The sequence below is a fragment of the Oreochromis aureus genome, linkage group 2 (genome assembly GCF_013358895.1).
Source record: "Oreochromis aureus strain Israel breed Guangdong linkage group 2, ZZ_aureus, whole genome shotgun sequence".
Taxonomy (NCBI): Eukaryota; Metazoa; Chordata; class Actinopteri; order Cichliformes; family Cichlidae; genus Oreochromis; species Oreochromis aureus.
The window spans coordinates 17,252,413-17,275,689 of record NC_052943.1 but is presented as its reverse complement, the minus strand read 5'-3'; the positions used below and the strand labels follow the sequence as shown (position 1 = coordinate 17,275,689).

Here is a 23,277-nt window from a genome sequence, read left to right as displayed (position 1 = left end):
TTATTTATTTTATTCAAAAGAAATATTTACAAGAAAAACGGCAGGTAAATTCTTTTCTGCCACACCTTTAGAGGACCATTAGGCACTAACTAAATGACTGGCATGGTTTTATCTTTAACATTTTTCTGATAAGGAAACGCTCGAGAATACAGGAGGTCGTAATTGCGGATCATATTTTTCCAGTAAACCTGTTTCCTGTTTAGAAACTCTTGCCAAGAAAAAAAAAAAAAATAATCGCATGCATTCAAACAACAATGGGTTATATACAGTAGAAACAGTGCATCAGCTGTGTAATCAGTTGTCTTGAGTGGAAGATATATGATTATAGGTCATAATGAATCGTAAATATATATTCACTTCATTTGTGAGTATTTTGTAAAGTAAAAGTTTTTCACATCTTCTGTCAACACCTTCATAGTCAGTAAATGTAAGAACCAAGATTCACGTATTACAAATAGCATAAATCGTCCCTGTAACTTTAGTCAAGTACTACAATAATGCAGCCTAATATGACACAAATATATATACATATATAATATATATATGTAGCCTCACTGATTCCTTACTTCACAATGGAAAAAAAAATGGGGCAAATCCCTGAGCACCACTGATTAAAATGACCCACCATGCCTCTGTACTCCCTTCAGAGTAGATGAGGGTTTGTAAACACTCATCCTGTTACACTGGTTTTCCTCGATGTTTTGGCATTTCTCCTCTGAAGTGAGACAAATGACTGATTGTTATCCTTTAAAATATGTCAATGCGCATTTCCTGTTTTTCTCTCGTTTACTTATGTTTTTTTTTTGCTTAGAAATTCTCCTTGTTGAAGTAAAATCTGGTCTTGCGAGGATCCACGTCTGAGTATTTGGCACATTTCTTCTCCAGGACTTTCCCCAGAGCTTCAGGGCCGCACAAGAAAGTTCCCACAATGGACCTAAAACACGCAGAAAAACAAAATAAAGCTGCTTTATCATTCAAACTTTTATTCCATTCATTCATCCATTCATTTTACAGCTATGAAAACATGCTCGTTTTCAGATTCTACATGCTGTTACAATCAATAAACACACACAGTGGATTCAGTCTCCTGCAGTTTTTGTGTAGTTGGTGTTGTAGACTTTATATTTAAGCAGTTTAAAAGGTCAAAGCCTATTAATTCAGACTTAATAATCCATAATGACAAAATGAAACTTTTTTAGTCTTTTCCTCAAGTGTAATGCACAATATATGAAATATTATTTCATTATTAAGATGACATTTGAGACAATATCATCTTTACATTAACATTATTAGACCCAACATATTGAAATCAGCAGATTTCACTGTGCGATAATTTATAAAATGATTATGCTGTAATACTCATTATCTTTATTATCAGTGAAATGAAAAAGTAGGTAGTTCAGGTCATATAAATGCAACTGAGTTGAGCTATTTTAGTTAACTGAAGAAATATACAGAACGTAATGGCATTTTTGCTCTGAAATATTTACATTTTCAAAGCTTTGAGGTAACTTTTTAAAAGTTCTTGTTCTTCTGAGTCTTTTTAAGCACTCGTTTGAATCCAGACAATTAAAGACAATTTTTTTTTTTTTTTAAGCTTACGTCGGGTTCTCTTTGCGGACTTGTTCAAACTCCTTGTCCCAGATGGGCCGGCCATAGTGAGTCTTCTGTTTGAGCCCAGTGACCACATCGGTGTCCTTATCAAAGTGAACCATCACGTGAGTAGCCTGTGGAGGGAGGAGGGAGAGAAAAAAAAACCCCACTGAACTTGAGATGAAATAACATCAAACTGCTGTTGTGGACTGAGGGTGGAGTAGGTTGATGACTGATTCACACACGTACGTGGCTCTGATCCCATCCAGTCAAGTAGAGTTTATAGGTGAGGAAATCCCCCATGCCTCTCTCCTCCATCTCTTTCTCCAGCACCTGTAGAAGGTCAGCAAACCACTCGAAGGCGTGGGTTTCCCGGCACAGCCAGTAGAAATAAATCTGAAACCAGGAAGCAAGTGCAGTTATGTTAAACAATGACTCATCCTCTAACATGGGTGTGCTGTTTAAAACACAAGCGTCTTTATTTACAGGACAATTGAAAGCCCTGTATTAGGTTTGAATAGAAGTAGTGAGCCGATTTGATCTCACACAAACATTAGGTCAAAAGCATTTATTAACAAACACTAAGGTTATTGTTGTCCCCAACCTTGGGGATAAAGTAATAATCTTTATATGAAACAGTTTCATCTACTTCATAATTTATGTGCTCATAGCATAGAATCAAATATTGGAGTGAGTGGATGAAAACATATTTCACTTTTGTTTATATGATCATGATAGTCCCATTAAAAAAAAAAGAAAAAAAAGATTAAAAACAGGCTGATGGGGAGCACTTGGGTTAAGTTACCTTCCTGGTGCGCAGTTTAGGATCAGAGTCTTTGAACTTGTACCAGATGGATTTGAGGATGGAGGCAAATGGAGTGACGCCGATGCCGGCACCGATCAGCATGCTGACCTCGTAGTCGAACACATCCTCGCTGGCTGTGCCGAAAGGTCCATCCACGCCCAACCTGAGGGCAAAAAGAAATTTTGTTAACAAGAAAACTAAACTACAGGTTTCGAGATGTCTTCAAAGAGCTAGTTGTAGGTTGTCAAGAAACGAGTGGCTGGATGTGACTTTGGACGTCAGTATCAGTTTGTAAAGGTTTTGATTTTATGCAGTTTCCTGTGGCGTACTCCAAGGCTCCCACTTAGGCTTCTTATAGTTTAAATATACATATATTGTTGCTTATTGCTATAATCTTCAGCTTTTGTTTGTTTGTTTTGAGGATGTTATATTCTGAATGGCAACAGATTTTTTCCAGTTAAATAACAAAATGACAATTAAAGTACTAGTAGTACTCGTTAAACCAACTCTTTGGTGTAACTAGGGCATTTGTCTGAAATGTGAGTGTCATTTATGACTCTGTGGAAAAATTGGGCCTATAAAGTCATCAGCTGTGGATTTTTTCAACATTATGCAAAAAGCTAAATGAAATCTTCACATGAGCAATCACAAATTCATTTCACATATGCATTTATTAACATCTGTCTTTGTTATATTAACTAACTAACATGACAATCATAGCCATAAGTGAGCCTTGCAACACATGAGTCATGTCAGACTTTACAATCAAATTTGGTCTGAAATAAAGTTGATATTGCTATTTCATGCACTTATTGTGCATTTTTGTGGGCGACTCTGTCCGTCTCACCTAAGTTTCAAACTGCATTCCTGAACTTTGGAGACTAGACTGGGAAATCGGTTTTTAAATGTGTGTAAGTAAGTAATCTGGATAAATGCCACATACCAATCCACACCCTTTTTAACCTCAGCTAAATTGCAGTGGCCGTTTCTTTTTATGCATGCACAATACTCATTCATACAAAGAGTGAAACTGTAATCTCACTGCAAAGACTTCAAAAATACAGTTTGATCCTCGGCTATAAAGGACAACACTGTGACAAAGTGCAAACTGGAATCTGTTTATAAATGTACAATAAAAACCTTTCAAAAAAGCTGCAATGTTGATCTTGTGAGAAAACTTAGTTACAGTGGATCTCATTACAGTGAATAAACTTTGCATATATCTAGATTAGTTGGCTTAACAGCCTCCATTAAAGTATCTGGAAAGATGAAATTTGATTTCTCCTAAAAATGTTTAATAATGGCATCAGTCTGGATACTTTGTACACAGTTATGCACATTTACACTGTTAACAAGTACAAGCTGGGATCATCTGAGGCAACCTGAGTTCATTATTTTGCTCAGAGATGCTTTGAGATTTGGACTGGAGGGGCCGGGGATTGAACCGTCGATGTTTTGATTGGCAGAAGGTGTTGCTTCTGCTTTCTTAAAAGTGACGTATTTGTGTAGTGTTACAGTTTTAGACAAAAACAATAGTTTGGATTTTACCCAGAAAAATTAGAAGCTTAAAAAAAAAAGCAAAATTACAGGTAGAAATAGTTACCTCCTCATGAAACATCTACAGTAACAGATTGGATAAGGTCAGATTGTTTGACTCACTTGGGTCCCTCTGCTCCCTCTGGTACCTTCTTCATGATATCGATGAGTTTGTCGGTCCAGTCGCCAGCCGAGCGGATGTGAATGCTGAAGAAATCTTCCTCAGGCGCAGAAGTCATGGTGAACGGGTGCCACTCCAGCTGTGAGATGGCTGGGCAGTTGACGAAGACGTACTGACCCACCTCCATTTTGAAACCATTCTTTATCAGCTGCAGCTCCAGCACTTTAGAGGGTCGCATGACAATCTGAAGACAAAGCACGTGGATTAGGATCCCATGCAAAAAGAGTGGAAGTAGCAGCAGGTGAAATGTGACTCTAACATACCTTCTTGTATCGGACTGACTGCATGTAACGAATGAAACGCACCAGGCGCTCGCAGATATAAATAACCATCGGGCCAATCACATACATCCAGGTCTGAAAAAAGCAAGAAGAAGTGTGATTACATTAACCAGGTCTCACTGATGAAGCTTTTATTTTACTACTTTTTGTACAAAAAGACAAACCTGTGGAAACCCTCCTGCAAACTGAGGGATGGGACACTCAGGAATCTGTCCCCAGTCATCAGGGTGATCTTTACAAAAAGTTGTGTTGTGTGGTGGATTTGTCCTCTGCTGACTCCTCACAATGCGCCTGCAGGTGCAAACTGCACAATTGAAATGTGCTTGCAAAAATAACAACATGCAAGCCAAAGTCAACAAAAGCCGAAGCCTGTCTCGTACCCGGCTCCGTGGAAGACGAGACCAGCGAAGAAGATGATGAAGAGGTGGTGCGTGTACCAGAACACTTCGAAGTAGCTGCGTCTGATGACCTCCATGGAGGAGGTGATGATGAGGATGAGCGCAAGAGTGATGACGACACCAGTGAGGCCGGCGATGGAGGTGAAACCAAAGTAGGTGGGAATCTGCTGAGGATCCTGAGACACAAGCAGACGCGTGAGCTTTCAGCCAACTTGGTCAGAGTGTTCACATCTCCAGTGAAATATCCCCATATTTGATTAATGGACTGGCATCAACAGTTTCCAGATGATCCACCAGCTATGGATCCATCAGCAGAGCAGAGCTCCCCTTTAAGTTTGCAAGCAGCACATTTCAGAAGTTGTTCATTAGACACAGTAAAAGTGTCTCAGGTCAAAATTGAACCTGGGCTAACTACATTAAGTCATGAGCCATGTGGTCATCTGCTCCACCTGTTAGCGAAACAGGCACCCCGCGTTTTACATGTTAATAAATGATAAGTATGAGTCCTGTTATTTGTTTTATGCAAAGCTCTGTATTTGCTGAGAGATGCGTTTCACTTCATGTCAGTTTTCCAGCAATCAGTAGATTACTTACAAGGTTGGTTATACGGATTGGATTCAGGTAGGTGGTGTTTTCCGTGTCAGCCAGATCGGACAGAGCGGTGCTGAGCTCGTCGTAAACACCTTGTCTACTGTTGTTGTACCGCTCCAGGTTGAACAAATGGGCGATCGTATGAACAGCTGTGACAGGACACAGAGGAGACGCGTTACGGCTGCTTTATGTAGTTTTGTAATCGTTTGCAATGACGTTTAATCTTTAACAACCTTTTCATAAAATTGTGAAACATCTTTTTAACAAGTTGATCAAAGAAAACAGTTCAAGCTTTTTGAGTTTCAAATATTTGCAGTCGCTTGTTTGAGAAAAGGTTTTTGTTATCATATGTTCTTAGTCATTTATTTTTACACTGTTTCCTTGTCACTTGTGTTGCCAAAATTAATTCCAGATCTTTACTTAACACTTGTCGACCTGTGTGTGTTGTGTATGTGGTTTCCCTAGCTGCGTGATTGAGGGAAGGGAGGAAAAAAAATTAATCTTTCTGTCAGTTTTACTGTTGCTTCACAATAGACTGAGATATGTTTTACTGTGACACTTGAGTAAATATGTGCTTATCACTCATGTAGGCACATTTGCAGAGTGTGGCGAATAGTTAATAGTTAGAAAGTGAGAGGTTTGTCTCTTTGTCTTTTATTGTTGGAGCATAATTCATGTCGCTATGATTTTACCACTATAGCACCTAAAAAAAACCCAAAAAACAAACAATAGACAGAAACAACACTGAAATGTCATCTTTCAATGGAAGAATATTGCCAGATTTTATTCCAATATCTACTTAAAAGAGACATAAGGGACATAAGGAGGAACAGACGCACAATTTCACCTTACATCGTGTTTACCATATAAATTAAATTCACCATTACATACCTGTCATCAGAGCGATCATGTATGCCACCAGCTTGTGGAAAGTCAAATTCTTGTCCAATTGTTTCCTCATTGTTCTGCTGCAACGCTGAAAAGACAAAGAAAGAAAGGGAGTGAACGGCAAAACATGGGAGAGACATTCTTACAAAACAGAAAGCTACCCAACCTGACGAGTTATCCTTTCTCTGTATTAATCACAGCAAGCAGTAAAAAGGAGCTTAAGCTCTAAGCACAAAGCAAATCGAACCTTACATAGTTTGAAAGCATGAGAAACCTGCACAAGCATGCAGAGAACATGCAAACTCAACACAAAACAGGCATGAGATGTCAGGGGTTTGATCCCAGGACACCTTACGAGTGCACCACATTGTTATGCTGGTTAATGGTGTCTGAGGTTGCGGGTGGCCACCCGACCAGTTTTGGGGGTTTATTTTTGCAGCCACATGTCAAGTTTGAAAATATCTGCAAAAATCAGAACTTTGATTTTTAATAATTTTGCAGCCCTCATGTTATCAGGTAACAAAGTTTGCTTCCTGGGCAAACAGCAGGAAACCAACTTGTCAAGTTGTGCAACAAGAAACGAGTTAACGTTTTTAGATAATGACAGTGATTTCAGCACTCTGCACCCTGCCATGGCATGGAAACACGAGGAACTTACCACAAAGGAGCCTCGGAGCAGAGACAGCAGGTTCCTGCACACCGGGAGGAGGATGAGCATGCAGTTAAAGTTGAGGACAGCTGCAGGAGCTCTGGCCCAAGCCAAGGCAGACTAAAATAAAAAGTGTCATTTCATATGAGTGTCATTTCAAGAAAATCACGGAGGCTACCCTCCGTGATTACTCGTACTTGTGATTTTTTTTATTAATTGCATTTTCTTATATACTGCACTTAAGCTCCTATTTCCATTTAAAGGTGTTGCACTCCACCACATTTGCCTTACTGCTGGACCTGGCCTCTCACTGTTGCTAAAAAGAGAGTCTGCTGTCAGTTAGAGAAATTTCCCCCTTAAATTTTACACATTGCTTATTTAAATAACCATTGGGGGCCCAAATATGGTGAATTTTTAATATGGCAACATTCTAAGATGTACTTCTGTGTCATTGTTTGAGGCTTTAACACGCCAAGTTTCGGTTTACACAAATTAAAATATATTCGGTACGTATTAAAGACAATTTTTGCGGTGAAATGTTTTTATTGTCATTAGATAAACATAAACAGATAACCAGACCAACCAGCAGGTACAATAAAGATTAAGCATATGAAAGAAGAGAGAAAAACCACAAACACAACGAGTACGAAAGAAAGTAAAAGAAGAATCTAGTGGCTCCGCATCTCACAACTTGTGGGTACATGTTTCTGAGTCATATGCGGTTGTAATTAATACACTTTATTTAAAAATCAGTTGAGATCGAAGTTTCAAACAAACTTACTTTTATTGCTTTATTGGACTTGCTGTGACAGTTTGTCTTAATTACTGCAGAATTCTTTGATTTGTGGCCACTAACATGTTCTGTAACCTTGACTTCTGTAAAAATGATCACCATTTCTTAATCTTTTGGAAACGAACGCTTGAAGAGGCGTTCAAAAACCATCATCTTTACAAGAATGGGAGAGACACAACTCGAAAAATAATCGCCTACAACCGAAGCACTATATATAAAAGGGAAAACATATAAAAAAAATAGTCCGTGTGTGGCATAAACTTGCTTTTCTTCTATATTATTGTAATTCGTACTTGTCAGGGTTGATGCAGTTTAACAGAGTTTCGATACAGAGCATTTAACTGACGTTAAAAGATGCGCAGAGTTCAGCACCACTGCTATTCTCAGCTATTTACATCCCCGTTAGTCTCAACTTAAATTCACTTAGAGCAGAGAAGCAGTACCTTTTTTTGTTGTTCATATGAGCGCTCCCTCCACCCGAGTGTAAAAGTAATGAACCCAGCATCATAACAAAGATCTTTACTCACCCCTAAAATATGACGCGTGTAGAAGAACTGCGGCCCCAAGTCGTAGAAGAAATAAAACCACACAAAAAGGAAGATGTTGATGGCCATCCACACAAACTGCAAACATAACCGGGACCATGTTTCCATCACACAATGGTTGCAAGCATTCCAAAAATGTATTTGAAATACGTGAATTTGCGCACAAAAGCTGTGCGTAAATGTCCCACACCTGCGTTCACAAAACTCCTCCGTTGAAAAATGAAATTGCAAACGTGTGAATATGAAAAACTTACCAGTATGAAGGATGAAAAGCCGTAGTTGACAATGCAGTTCGCCATGTTGAGCTCTTTATGTCGACTCGCAGCAGCTTCACTGCATCCTTTAACCCGCTGGCACTTTTTATTTCATGCCTGCGTGTCTGGACTCCTCCTTCATTTACAGGTGTGTGATGGTGATGAGACAAGGAAACAAAAGCAGAGTTGGCTGAAATTGCGCTGTTCAGGAAGTTTTCTTGAGTCTTGCTGATCGCATTCCCACCTCTCGGAAACTGGATCAACCTCCATGGATAGCAGGAATGAGGAAGTATATGTTGCACAATAAGGTAAATCTCATTTTGCCGATCGGCTATGCAAGTTGTTCTATGGCAAGAAAATGTGTGCTATATGTAAATGAACAAAAGCAAGACTGAATATTCAGACATAATTTTATTTATTGTTCAAGTAACACAGTAGTAGTAGTGAAGGCACTGTATTAACAGGACAAAACTTAAAAAAAATAAGCATGATTTTTAAAGCACTTCAATAAAGTAGAAGCTTATCAGTGTAAGTCTCCTTAATGCAACATCAAAAATAAGGCTACTTTTCAGTTTCCTGTGTGTTACAGAAGACACAAAAATATTCGCACAGGCTTTTGACGTTTATAATTTTCTGTTTTGCAACACAAAGCCCTTTCCCCCCTCCCTCCCTTTTTCGTTTTAAACAAAAGCCAGCCACAGTGGACAATGAACAAGACGAGGCATTCATCACAGCAGTAGGTATGAGGAAGATAAATTCATCTTCTGACCTTTCCTTGTCGTCCTCCTGTTAGCGTGTTTTTTATTTTTTTTATTATGTTTCTGTTAATAAGTCTCCTACTTCAGATGCAAACCTGTGCAAAAGGGCCTTCATGCTGTGAAAACCCTGAGATTAAGTAAACAGCGTGGTCTCCTGGTCGATGTTTGGGACACTCCACTTGGCACGTTTCCCCTCACACCTGGCTCAGGCTGCCCTCTCAACAGCGGCCTTTGTGCGTCGCTGCATATCTCGGCATGCTACATTATTTTGTGTACCGGGACCTTTGTGGGGCCCTCAGTTTATGGGATCATCTTTAATGAGAACACCAGGAGTCACATTAATTACCTTACAGAAGGAGAAGTTCAAATTGAAGGGAAAAAGGCAAAAGTTTGTTCTCTACCACCTCACTTTCTCTCAAAAAACACACACAAATGTTCTGTGTTTAACTGCTCCAGGCTTTGTTCAGAGATGCACCTTTATTTTAACTTTCTTAGGCCGCTTCCATCATATCGTCAACTATAGCCGTCTCCCGCTCTCCAAGCTGGCTGGTGAGGTCAGGAGGTTGTGAACCCTGAGTGTCCAGCAGCTCCACCGGCTCCTCCGCCCCCACCACCATGGTGGCTGCCGTGGAGTACGAGTGTGCCGGCTTCCCTCGCCTCCCCTGCTCTCCACGCCTTTTTTTATGGCAGCAGACGCAGTGCAGGCAGTCGTGGACGTTGTACTTGAAGAGGCGTCTGAAAGGGTGGAAAAACTGGTAGAAGAGAAGCATGAAGAGCACGGCCAGGCTGTAGCAGACCAGCAGCTGGACCACCAACAGCGGGGCGCATACGTACTCATAAAAGTCTGACTTGAAGAAGTACCAGAGCGTGATGAGGAGGAAGTTCTCAACAAAGCGCCCACAGTAGTACATGGCCAGGCGGCCCCATTGCTGCCTTTTCTCGATGAGCTCTTGATGGGTGAGGTCAAGCTGCACCGCCGACCAGCAGAAGATGTTTATGCAGGCGTACAGCAACGTGAACATGCACAGAACCACTACAGTGTCCAGCTTAGAGAAGTTTTTCTCCACATTCTCAGTTAGAGAGCCTTTCCTGGCCCAGAACTCAACCCAGGGGAGGAAGAAGAAGAAAAGCAGGTTAACCATGCCGACAAGGATCGTCCAATGAGTGAGCGCCGTGCTGAAGAGGACCAGCGCCGTGACCCGGGTAGCAATCTCCAAGCCTCTCCAGACAATCATGCACAGGTAAGCACAGGGGCGCAGCTGTAATTTGTAGTCATCGAATCTGATCTGGATGGCCAGAACGCTGCACACGAGGGCCCCGTAGGTGATGGAGATCAGGGTGATGACCATCAGCGCCACTGGAAACACAGACACAAGTCACCTGTTAGACTTCTCAAAATTCACAAGAAACTATAAACTGTTAAAAAAAAAAAAAAAGCAGGTTTATTAACCGTCTTAGGCACAGAGAACATGATTTATTCACTTAAAATGATCAGAATTTAACAGATGTACAGCAGGGTCTGACAACGCATCAAAATTTCATGTCAACCTGGAAATTCTCAGGAAGTTCATTGACACGAAAATAAGAAATATTGTAGTTCAGAGTCTGCAGTATAACCAGAGCATTGCAAAGAGGGAAGCATCAGGTGTCAGAGATCGATAGGTTATTGCAAGAAAAGGGGCTTCGCAGCATTAATCTAGTCTGTGTAGGAGCTGAATTTGTTGGATTCAAAGCACAATCAGGCAAATCGAAAGTGTTCACACCATCACTGAGGAAAAAAAAAAAAAGCACAAGAGCGCCTTCATCAGATAAACAGTGATTTTCTCAACAAAGAAAAACTTCAATCAGTAAAAGTTCAGTGGAGAAATGCTCTCTGGTACTGGTCTCGGAGACGAGCAGCATCAAGAGGGGAAAACAAATCTAATGGTCAGCTGAGACAAAGCAGCATTTCATTGTGAATGATGGAGAAAAGTTCATCCTGCTGATAAATTGTGAGATTTGTTGGAGTAGCAGAAGATTTAAAGTGAAGGAGAAGAACAGGAGAATCGTGGTGAAACATGATGGGGTAAAGCCTTCACTGGATTTAGAGAGATCAACACAGCCTTTCAAGCAGACATCCATTTATCAGAGACCTGCTTCATTCTCTCAAATGTATTTTTGGGGGAAAGGATTCCCACTGAAGCAGGATAATGAGCACAAAACTTTGAAGGACTACTTGAAACCACTGTTAAGTCACTTGACTTGAACCCCCTCAGAATATTTATGGGACACTAAGAGTGAAAAAGGCAACTTTTCCAGTTTTTCCAGAAATGTGTCAAGTCCAAGATACAACTAAGAAGTACTTATATATTCTGAAGGTCACGATGTAGCTTGCAATTTTGCCAATTCAACATGATATTAGTGTTTGAGTTAAAAAAAAATAAAAAACTGTTCTTTAACTGCACCAGCAGCATGGCAGGAGGGGGGGAGAAGTTGGGCTGTTGGCCTGGGTATCATTTTGTTCCACTCTGAACAATCTCAACTAGTTTTAGATGGACAGAGGAAAAAAAAAAAAAAATCTTTCCTCTAGTGCCATCATCAGGTCAAAATTTTAAGTTGTCCTAAAAGCAGTGCAAAGACTGACATGTTAAAAAACTAAACAGTGAGAATGTGCTTTCTTACAAGCTCTCTAGACTTTCTGTGTTGTCTCTCTGTGGCTAATTTACTGCTGTTGCACACAATATACCTCCTATTACCAGAACATCATGATAAAAACATTTTAATTGCAAAACACAGGTCGAATTTTAGTTATTTTTAGTTAGTTAATTTTAGCCACAGGACATCTATACTTTGCCACACATACCTAAAAATAATGTTTAACAAAACAAAATTAAATGTGTTTTTTTTTTTAGTCACTATTTTTTGGTAAAGGGCACAATAACATAATCATGTCCAGACGTTTTGGCAGAGGCAGATGAGAAACTGGGACTACTGTGGACGGCTGCAGAAGTTAAGGACTTCCACAATAGTCCCAATTTCTCGTGTGACCCCTCAGGAGCAACATGGTGACAATCTGAACATTTTCCAACATGATAGTGATAGCTGAAGGGCTCAGAGATGATCCAATTAACAGTCTGAATTAACGACTAGTAACCTCCCCACATCTTCATCTGCTTAAGAATCCATGGTCGTTTCTTAAAAAGCAAGTGGAAAGGCAGACGCCTACAAATTGATCAGCTCTGAGCCCTGATAAGACTTGAATTGGAATCAATTAGGATTTAGCACAGAAGCTTAAATCCACCGTGCAACAGAGAACTGCATAAATTGTAAAGAAGGACCAACATTGACTCTTTGCATAAATGTAGAAGTCTACAAACCTATGAATTGCTTATGAATGTTCTTCACTTTATTATAAAATCACGTAAAAATAAAAATGGAAATGGCAAAGTGTCAAAAAAGAAGAAACGAGCACAGTGAGCTGCACACCTCCAGCTTCTCAGCAGCTTTACATTTGCCGTTTTCACACTTAAGCAGTGTGCAGAAAAAGTCTAGATCTCAATTATTCACAGAAAACAAACAAAAATATGTATGCCTGAAAACATGCCTGAAGCTGTTAATAAAAAAACCCCAAAACACCGGTTTGCTTTGGTGTCCCAGGAGTCCTTTAAAAACTATTACACCACATCTGCTCGTAAGCACAGATGTCACCAAGCTTAAAGTTAAAGCATCAGTTTTTATATGTGGATATTTCCAATTGTGTAAAGTTAGAAACTAAAAAAAGTTTAAATATACATTGTTAAGAATACATGCCCCAAAGCAACAAAAGTCAGTACATGTTTGAACTACTGCGGTTTAAATCTTGTTTTTTTCCCCTCATCCACATTTCTCATCTCTACCTTTACTTTTTAATGCAAACCCTGTCCTGCTTGGCGTGGAAGTGTAGTTCTTTAACACCGATTCCTATTATTTATCAGGCAATGTTTTATTCCAGTTTGTGTTTTTCTGTCATTTTAGTTTGAAAAACTCAAAATGTTTTCTAAACTTAAGCCAGACAACGCGTCCAGGTCAAAGTTTGACTGCCTTCTGGCAGATTTGTTTTAAAAATGGCAGCAATCCTGTGAGCCAGCATTTTTATATATTCACAGACATTTATGGTGCCATCCATGAATATCATTTCCGTAATATCTATTGCACTTTAACGGCTCCTTATCGTCCAACTCCCACCTCTGTGCTCCCCTGTGGGTTCACAGCCAACACGATAAGCTAAAATCTGAGCCTAACAAATTCATCTTAACCTCATCTGACAAAAGAACGCACTCTCAATATTCTGCAGACATCAGTTCAGATTATTTTGCAAAGTTTTACCATAATAGTTTGTGTCAAAATGCAAGCAATGGGTTTTTTGTGCATAAAAGGTTGACTCTTTGTGGTTTCTTTCACCACGTCTGAGCTGTCACACAAACTCAGATTTACACCGACACCCTCTGTGTCACGTGCAAAGCTTTTGCTTTTTTGAAATCTCAGAGACAGACTGCACCACTCTCAAGATTCATCCAAGTATCTCCAGAAGCACAGCCAACATGTATCAGATTACTCATGCCATGACTGGTTCAATGCGGTTTGATTAATTTTTCTATTTATTTTTAGCTGCTACACAAACTTCCTGCATGTTTCTCTCTCTTTATGAAGTCTTACAACAACTTTTTCTAAACTCTGGCATCCTCCTCCACAGGGTGTCTGGACAGGCGTCTTCCTCAAGGAGCTCAGTTACAATACACACTGTATTACAAAGTCTTGGCTGGCTTGGGAACACCTTGCCATACTCGACAACTTATGAACAGATATTGTAATTACTAAAAGGTGATACAACTGTTAACAATGTGACATTTAAATAACGTTTTATAGCTCTGCTGTAAATCGCCCAGTAATGTGGACATTTACATAAACTAAAGTTGGCAGTTTCTTTTGATACACTATCAATTCAAAGTGATGAATCATAGTTATAAAGAGCTGCCAACCTGAATGATTTTCATCATTTTAATATTTATTAAGATTTTTTTTTTTTAAAGATACCCACATACTGGAATAATCATCTGAACCCCACCCCCCTCTGTGATTCTTACTTCTTGTAGGGAGGATGTATTTCTCCTGGATGGTGGCGTACAGCTGGAGCGTCAGCTGCGGCGTGGAGCCCAGAAAAGCCTGGATGACCGCGGTGCGTTTGAAGGCATCCCTGTGCGTGGCCAGGATGCGCTCCGTTTGGCCAATTTCCCACTCCATCTCTGTCCCCGTTCCCTTCTTCAGCTTGATCTTTCTGGAGATGGTGACATAAGGCTCTTCCTTTTTACCTGCCTTGAAATAGATCACCAGCGCCTCAAAACACCTGAGGAAGAGAGAGGAGTGTGTGAGAGCGAGCAAAGTAATGTTTTCACACCAACAGAGGGCAGTGCGATGTTACGTTTAGGACGCCACGCTGGTATGTTGTGATGTCTGTGTCGTGGAATCAGCACATGAGAGTGTGAGCGCTGAAGGGCAGCAGAGGATAAAAATCAAACATGTGAGAGGAAAGAAGGGAAAGCATTAGAGCTCATGTGTCAGGAATTTTTTTTTCTGCTTTGTTTTTAAAACTTTGGGCATTACGGCACAGTCACAACACTGCTCTTATGAATGTCACAGAAGAATGTGTTTGTAAATCACAGCTATAAATACACACAGCACTGAGAGTCCAGCAGGGGGCACTCAGCAGGAGTGAAAGCAGGAGTAAAACCCTGCTCCACAAGGCCTGGATGGATTACCAGAAAGTCTCAGGGTGTGGTTCCCTTAAGGTTTGCAAGGTAAATGCTCTCAGTGTTTGGTCACAGAGGGAAAAAAAAGCAGTATTCATAAAGAGGGGAAACAGGTTTTGCACTGAAAAGGGTTTCTGTGGAAAATGTATAGCTGCTCGCTTGAAATAAAGCCTCTGGATGCTCAACAAACGTCATGAAAAGGAAAAATAAACTGAATGTGGACTTAGGTGATATAGCCAAAGTGCAGGTATCATCTGGCCATGCCAACACTGTAATAATATTAATTTGAAATAACCAGGAACGGACAGCGCTGTGCATCTGTATTCAAAACACAGCCCTCTGAGTATTCCCACCGGAGCACTAAATCTCACATCACTCCATTGGAATGCCTTTTCCGACACTGGTGCTTCAGCTGCTTTTTTCTAGGAAAGCTGTAGTGTTTATGTGATCCACTGTTCAATGCCTGAACTGTGTTTGACCCACACTTAGATGGCAAGTAGGAAAAAAGATCACATAGTCACTCAGCCTCACAAAAGCACACGCATACTTTATTCTTTATACTGGCAGTCACAGGAAGGCCACTTGACAAGGTTTGCCACAGTGTTACGGAGAAGGCACAAAAGCCTGATATCATTTCCTGGAACTGTGGCAGTACAGTAGACTCGGGATGCAAAATGATGGCACTGAACCTGAGCCAGTCTCCACTTAGGAGTCTGTAAAACGACTAGGAGGCAGGCTGAATTTCACTTAGAGAAGGAAAAAAAACAGCATGACATACAAATGAACCTGCAAAGAGAATCAATACCCCGACTTCAACATAAGCATCTTATAGATTTATAGAAGGAAACATTGGCTACTGCTCTGTATTTGCAGTCTAAACATGCAATCTGTTCCCTCAGTGTACAAACACAGCAGCACTGCGGGCCACATGCAACACGAAAGAAGAGGAAGTGCCTTTAAAAAACATAATGTCAAGCGACTCAAGAAATGCTGACATTCCTGACTATATAGGGCAGAAGAGCATTCGGGAAATTCTTTCAGTAAGTCTTTAGCAACATCCTCCTGTTTTGGTCACTTGGGATTACGCCATCAGTTTCAGTGGCAAAGCCTCCTCAGACTGTTAAAGTTGAGACACACGAGTGGCTCAGCATGTTTCAACTAGTCCTGGCTGACAAAAAGGTAACTATGTGTTGTGTATCCCTGGTTTGGTTTCATACACTTAAAGAGACAAGTCAAGACAAGTTTCTCATCAGATAATGCCTTTGTTACATGTTGACTGTCAGAGTATTTTCAGATGCATGCACCAGTAATACAAGGCTCTGAAAAAAATGGACCATCTATACAGTTATCTGTGAACATCAAGGGTTGAGATTCCTCTCTTGACAGCAGATATGGTATGTCTGACGGTGTGGCTACGAGATCAGCAATTACGCCATCCCTAAGTCACACAGGAAGCCTCCCATCTGAGCCAAGAAGCACCAGAGGTGATTTATTCACAGCAGCGCAGTCCATAATGATGCAGAACAGAGCAGGATGAGCTGTACTGTAGAAACAATCATGGTGTCTGTTTTCCGGCCTCACTGCTGCACTACCGCCAGGCATCAGAGACACAACGGATGATAACTGAAAAGCATTAGACATGCAGTCAGCAGAAAACTGCTTCAAAGGCCATATTGAATCACTGGCATGAGCAAAGCTTTTTTAGGTGGAGGTGAGACGTGTGCTGGATAGAGAGCAAGTGTACACACCTGACAGACCCAGCTGTTTTTTGTTAAAGGTCGGCAGCAGGACCATCCTTGATATTTTCTCCTTTTACTCAGTCCCTCTAAGCTCCTTTAAAAAACAATTTGAAATTGTTAACATGATCAGGACCCATTTATTAAGGCGCCAAATGGAAATGATCTATGCCTATTAATTAGAAGGTACCAATCATGGTTTTTCCCCCTTTTATGTTTTATGCTTACAGTCTACTATAACTCTTGTGCATAACTCACAGTTCTAATTGTCCTTTAGATATAATACTTTAAACCGGTTTGGTATTTAAAAAAAATCTCTTCTTCTGATTGGTTCCTCTTCATAATCGAGCTACAGGGGTGTTGGAAGTTGTTTAGCTGTGATGTGGAAGCAACAACAAACACTCACTGGCCACTTTGCTAGGTACACCTGTTCAACTGCTTTAAAAATGCAAATGCAAATGCAAAAATGCATAAGGCAGCAACTCAGTGCATTTAGGAATTTAGATATGACCAGGATGACCTGCTGAAGTTCAAATCAAGCATCAGAATGTGAAAGAAAGGTGATTTAAGTGACTTTGAATGTGGCATGGTTGTTGGTGCCAGGCAGGCTGGTCTGAGTATCTCGGAAACTGCTGATCTACTGGAATTTTCCCCAAACAAACATCTCTCGGGTTTACAGAGGATGGTCTGAAGAAGAGAAAGTATCCAGTAAGCATCAGTTCTCTCGCCAAAAAACCTTTGCTGATTCCAGACGACAGGGGACAACGGCGAGACTGCTTTAAGCTAACAGGAAGGCAGCAGTAACTCAAATTCAACAAAAGGAATGCAGAAGAACATCTCTGAACCTTGAATCAGATGGGCTACAGCAGCAGAAGACCACACTGGGTGCCGCTTCTGTCAGCTAAGAACCGAAAGTTGAGGCTAGTGTTCACACAGGCTTAACAAAAATCAGACAAGAGAAGATTAGAAAAAGTTTGTCTGGTCCGACCAGTCTGATCATTTCTGCAGCGCCTTTTCAGATGGCAGGGTCAGAATTTGGTGTGAACTACATGAAAGCATCGATCCATCCGACCTTGTGTTATAGTTCAGGCTGCTGCTGCTGGTGGTGATGTAATGGTGTGGGAGATAATGTCTTGGCAGACTTTGGGACCCTTAGTGCCAACTGAGCATCAAGCAAACCAACAGCCTGGCTCTGTACTAGTGCTGACCATAGCTACCCCATTCTGGACACAGTGTGCCCATCTTCTGATGGCTGCCTCCATAATGGAGGTTTCTCTATCGTCCAGCTCACTCAAGAGAATCAATAAGTCATTAATTAAGATTGTTTTGTCGGGTTACTAAAGCTTGAGTTCATCACCAAGATTCAAAAACACCACGTTTGAAGACACATGGTGTTTTGACTGTTTTTATGCAACTTTTTTGTGCAACTTTTAAAAAGTACAGTACTTGAGGAAATGTAGTTAGATTTTTACCAATGTTAAGTTGTGCTTCCTGTTGCTAACATCTCCCAATATCATTCTGTATTACTCTTTCATGTGGCTTTATCTCTTATATATATATATATATATATATATATATATATAAGTATCTGATATGTTAATAATCAGCTCTATTTTGCAATCCAGCATGCAAGTAGATACTCTTTATATGTCTCTGCAACATTGTTATGATTTGCGATGCAAATTTCACTTACTAAAACTGGTAAAACAGGAACAATCTGAGTCTTGAATTCTTTTACCACATTTGGACACTGCACTACATAATATATAAGCTTAGATCGATAGTGTTGGCTCAGCACTTGAGATTTCCTGACTTTTCATTGGCATTACAAAGCATTGCCTGTGACTGCTATTTATTTATAATTTTACCACAATCTGTTTTTAAATATGTAAAATATGCTGAAATATATTTAACTGGGTTTTTTTAGCCTGTGCTGAAAGCTGAGCCATAAATTAAGCCACCTTTTAGCCGTGCCTCTTTCTGCAAACCATTCTTTCCAGGGCACCTAATCTGCAACAGAAGACAAAAGGGTACACACCCTTCACTTTGGACTGTAAACGCACCTCATTACGTCTGAGCACTCCAGAGACAAATCAAAGTTCAGGGCGAGAATCAGAGAAGGAAGTATAGGTTTGAATTTCATGCATGTTTCCTTTCATACATGGCACGTCTCCACCTGTGTTTTCTTACATGAGTCATCATGTGCAAAACAGGTATCTCAGCTCAGATCAACGGACATGCAAGTGCAAGCTGAGCATAAACACTCATTGTTGCTAGACTGAAACATATGCACTGGTGTTATTTTTTTCTAGATGTGCTCATTTGTCTCACCTACAAGAATAGAATAAAGCACGTGTTATTTCTGGAAACCTTTCCAGCAACATCTAAAACCCTTTTCCTCTTTCTAATGCCTGACTGCTCTGCAGCACAGAGACCTTTGGATGCCATTAACATAAGATGAGGTCATACTATTGAGTGGCATCAAGTCATAAGTGTGAAGCATGTGCTACAAAGGCATAAGTAAGTGATGTGCAGTCATTTGACAGAGTGACCACAACGGTCGAGCGGTTGGCCATCAGGGAGACTTTAAATTAAAAGAGGGCGAGGGATATCATTGGACAAGCTGTTTGTTCTGAAGTCTATTACTATTCAACACACTGAAGGATGTGGGAGGTTGTGATGTTCGCTCATCTAGCCTCTTCGTCATAATGGACGCGCTTTCCATCTGGAGTGTGATTCGGTTACCAAACCTGCAAATCTTTATTCAGTGCAAAAACACTGGTTCAACCATAATGCTGCAAGAGTGAACAGCAAGGGACTGACGTCACTGGACGTGGATATATTTAAGCGTGGCCAAATTAGAGCTCATTACAGCTTTGCAGAGCCAAAGATGACATCCTGTCGTGTTTGATGAAATGTCAAAAACCAGATATTACATGAAAAAAAAGGCAGCTTAAACTCATCTGAGAGGGTAGATTAGGAGAATATCTGCCTTACAACCATAAGAGATTATGAGCTATCAAAAATGACTGATAGTCCTATGCAGTTTTCAGTTTACTGGGTACGTGAGCAAAAGCTAATGAAATGTTGCAAGATTAGCTCCAACGTTTGCAACTGTTAGACTTGTTGGATTTAATTAAAGTGGCAGTTTGTTTTGTGTTTGTAGTTCATGAAGGTGCTGAACCCGAACAGGTGTTACTGTTCATTTATATCATGCATCTTACATCTTTAAGCAACTCGTCTCCATAGTTTTCCCCTGCTGCAGAGTCATTCCAGCTTTCAGAGGTTGCTGCCAGGCTTTAATGGATTCTGCAGAACTTGTCAATTTGTAGCCCATTAACTGTCCTGCACTGTTCATGGAAACTGGAAGTTGCATGCCCACTTAGGACTTAAGGTGAACTAATGAGATTCAGCGATGCAAGTTTTCTCTGTTAACTGCTTTGTCTCTAACATGTCAGCAATCGGTGAAAAACTGCTCTTGTTTTTTCAGTTTGAAAAGTCTTACAGTGTTTATATACTGCCCTGCAGATAAAGAAACATCAAGTCTGTAAAAATCTGTAACATTATTGCTAAAACATATATATCAAATATTAAAATGGCATTTAACTGTCTGTTTATGTGCTACTTTGTTCTTGGACAATATGCTGATTTATTAATAAAAACTGCACTGCTGTCACGTTTCATGCAGTCAGCTGTGGCTGACACCTAGTGAACTTCCCTACAGTGTAAAACTCGAACTGGAATGACTGGAAATTAAACTGGATTCATGTGTACTGGGGATGTTTTCTTCTGCTTTTAAATGTCCATAAATGGTAATTTATCACAGACCAACCTTATTATTGTGGGTAAAAAGGTGTAATAACAAAAATGACAAGCAGTGGAGTATCCTGATTTCAAGCACACCCATTTACCTGATAACCGGGCCCAGCAGCAGCAGGTGCAGGAAGAGAACCAGAGGCCGGTCCCGACCCAGGTCTCTGTGGATGAAAGTTAAGGCTAGCTGAATGAGCACAGCGGGCACCAGCATGAAGACGATGGTGAAGCTCATCCAGATCACATCCTCGGTGTAGTGGTACATGCTGCAGAGCACGGCGGCCGTGACGAACTCGGCGCAGTAGAGCACGGTGGCCAGCACGACGCTGAAGGGAGGACGGGCCCGGCTGTGATTGACCACCAGCATGACCCCGTTCTCCGCCACAGAGGAGCACTGCTCCACGTCCGAGATCTCCCTGTCCTGTTCCTCCATGGCAACTTCGCACATAGTAATGTTGATGTACACGCGGGGCAGCGCGTGAAGTCAGAGTGCCACTTTAATGGGAACCTGGCTCCAAAATATTTCCTTTGACCCGCTGTCCCTGCAAACTTTCCTCATTACGTATAACTTGACAATCCGACTGCAGGCATTCACTCACCCCCGACCCCCCCCGGAGGCTTTTGTATTCCGTTTCCCCGTCGTCGTGGCGTTCCTGTACAACACCGGTGTCTCCGCGTTTAGCCAAATGGAAATCACCTCACTGTCCGTTTGTGCAGCGTCAGTGTGCAGGATTGGCAGAGTTCAGCCCAGTCATACACCCATTTTTCATAGTAACTCCAACCGGCCGACGATCGTCCAAACTCAGCGGTGATCTGAAGTGTCCCGACGCTCGTAGTTGTTCCTGGTTAAACAGAGAGGACTTGGCTCCGGGCTGGAGGTGTTTTGAGTGCCTCCGTGTTGGCGTGTGGCTGTTGTCGGGTCATGTTTTCAGTGTTTCATGCAACAGCTGCGTCAAGTCAGGTCGAAACTCAGAGAGGCACCGGAAATGATGGGTGGCAGTTTTCAAAATAAGTAAGACGAGCTCATCGAAGGCAAGTTCAGGTTATAGGTAAATTCCCCCAAATATGGGCAATACGGGTACAAGTGAAGGAAGACTATTCAACATGCTGAGTATGTGCACAAATGACACACAGTGGAAGCAAAGGAAATGAGAAGGGGTGACATTTATTCATATTAAAAAAACATATAGGCTACACACACGCACGCACACATAGTATCAGAATATTATAAACATTATTTGTAATTGTTAAAGTGCAGTGTTTACTCTGTCAATGAAATACAGTATGGTTCATGATTAATCAAACGATTATGTACCTAATTAGTAGATATCAGAGATAAGAAACTTTTAACTACAGTCAGCCTTTGTTTAAAATGTAGTAAAACAAAGCAGATAGAAGTTTTAAAAAGTGTTTAAGGTTTAAATTCAGTGGGCCAACATGTGGCTGGCTGCATAGGAAAACTCCCACTGCCACTAGAGCTACTACAGCTGAAGGAGGAGGTCAAATCTCCGAAGTAACCAGTGCATCAGTGTTCATGTTCAGTAAGTACTAATAATCTGTTAGAAAACATTATACAAAACCTAACAATTCTTGTGTTTTATTCTCAGACTAACCTCTCCTCTCTCACACACAGAGGTAAAACAGCGAGAAACAACGCTACACTTTTATTGCATAGAGTAGTCTGTCTGTCCTATCCAAATGGAAAAGCACTGTGAGGGCGAGCGCACAGAGATCATTTTCACTTCCATTTTTAGTTGCCACATGCAGGCTGGGCTTGGTTCTATTGTAGTAACCTTCAGGCCTGAGAGTGGAGCAGGCACACGAACAGCTGCAGGGAACTCCTAAAACTGCACTCAGTTTCACAGAGATGTTTCCTTCCTATGTAACTGCACTCATTAGTCAATAAGCTCTACAGTACAAGTGGGAACCATTTGGTTGTTTGCTCATCTATTCACGCAAACAAGGGTTATCACTGTTCAAGGAGCATGAGAAAGCCACAAGCTGCTTGCCTCACACCTCCACTCAACCGCACATTTAGGTTTCAGTGTGGGGGTTCATTTCAGTTATTATCTGACCCTTTTTCTGGGATTTTCGCCTTTTCCGAGATTAAAAAGCTGGTGAACCAAAAGCTTTTAAATAAGCCCCCACCCTCCTTTTTTTATTTTGCTAAACTAGAAAAGAAAAGAAGCTCAGTTTACACCATTGTGTATATAACATTGTGCCACCATTTCCTCTTCTCTACAAAAAAAACCAAAGGAAGTTCTTTCAGTTTTTCAACACAGCTCACCCAAATGTGACCTGTTCTTGTCTAATCAGCTGCCCTGTAACTCATCATGCCTGGCATTGCGAAAGGGACCTAACATAAAGCAGGTTCTTGCACTATTAATGCATATGCCCGGTGATGGAGTGGTTTGTGGCTTCAGATTGGAAAGGTTGAAAGCAGAAGAGCACACCAACACATGTCATCCAAGAGTGACATGTGTTAGTGTACCGTGTTATTAGTCAGTCAGGTGAGGAATAGGGTGCGCTGGTTGTCTGTTTACAGTTTTTAACAGTCAGCCTGGGTCTGTCCAAATGTGTACATAAGAAAGAGCAATGCAATCCCAAGCATACATTCATTAATACACCGATTACTTTCCAAAATATCTAACAGTTCACTCGACGTTTTTCAAACCAGAATGTGAAAAGCAG

The 23,277-nt window shown here is 40.9% G+C and overlaps 2 protein-coding genes across 3 annotated transcripts; both read right to left on the bottom strand.

Annotated features, from left to right (window-relative positions):
• Position 1: 1 nt before the first annotated feature.
• On the bottom strand, positions 2–8,773 carry nox1 (NADPH oxidase 1). 2 transcript variants are annotated; one of them, XM_039619989.1, is made up of 14 exons: positions 8,759–8,773; positions 8,515–8,650; positions 8,243–8,338; positions 6,932–7,042; positions 6,277–6,361; positions 5,389–5,534; positions 4,777–4,970; positions 4,561–4,687; positions 4,379–4,471; positions 4,058–4,299; positions 2,399–2,561; positions 1,843–1,989; positions 1,603–1,727; positions 2–934 (listed from the first exon to the last, which is right to left on the bottom strand). In XM_039619989.1, exons 2-14 carry the CDS (start codon positions 8,557–8,559, stop codon positions 808–810), a joined length of 1,701 nt encoding a protein of 566 aa, XP_039475923.1. In that variant the 5' UTR covers positions 8,560–8,650; positions 8,759–8,773; the 3' UTR covers positions 2–807. The 2 variants fall into 2 exon arrangements, with proteins under 2 accessions (XP_039475923.1, XP_031592249.1); XM_031736389.2 differs by lacking the exon at positions 8,759–8,773 and having other exon boundaries at positions 8,515–8,743.
• A 137-nt stretch (positions 8,774–8,910) lies between these two features.
• On the bottom strand, positions 8,911–21,588 carry xkrx (XK related X-linked). The gene is made up of 3 exons (XM_031736420.2): positions 20,685–21,588; positions 14,375–14,634; positions 8,911–10,629 (listed from the first exon to the last, which is right to left on the bottom strand). The coding sequence occupies exons 1-3, from the start codon at positions 21,032–21,034 to the stop codon at positions 9,764–9,766; spliced, it is 1,476 nt and encodes a 491-aa protein (XP_031592280.1). The 5' UTR covers positions 21,035–21,588; the 3' UTR covers positions 8,911–9,763.
• Positions 21,589–23,277: the final 1,689 nt, after the last annotated feature.

Coding starts and splice junctions, on each gene's coding strand:
- nox1 (XM_039619989.1), bottom strand. CDS start 8,559: ATGGCGAACTGCATTGTCAACTACGGCTTTTCATCCTTCATACTG. Junction 8,339..8,514: donor GCTTTTCATCCTTCATACTG/GTAAGTTTTTCA, acceptor TTATGTTTGCAG/TTTGTGTGGATGGCCATCAA. Junction 2,562..4,057: donor GAGGGAGCAGAGGGACCCAA/GTGAGTCAAACA, acceptor TTTTGCCCTCAG/GTTGGGCGTGGATGGACCTT.
- xkrx (XM_031736420.2), bottom strand. CDS start 21,034: ATGTGCGAAGTTGCCATGGAGGAACAGGACAGGGAGATCTCGGACGTG. Junction 14,635..20,684: donor CTGCTGGGCCCGGTTATCAG/GTAAATGGGTGT, acceptor TCTCTTCCTCAG/GTGTTTTGAGGCGCTGGTGA. Junction 10,630..14,374: donor ATACATCCTCCCTACAAGAA/GTAAGAATCACA, acceptor CTGTGTTTCCAG/TGGCGCTGATGGTCATCACC.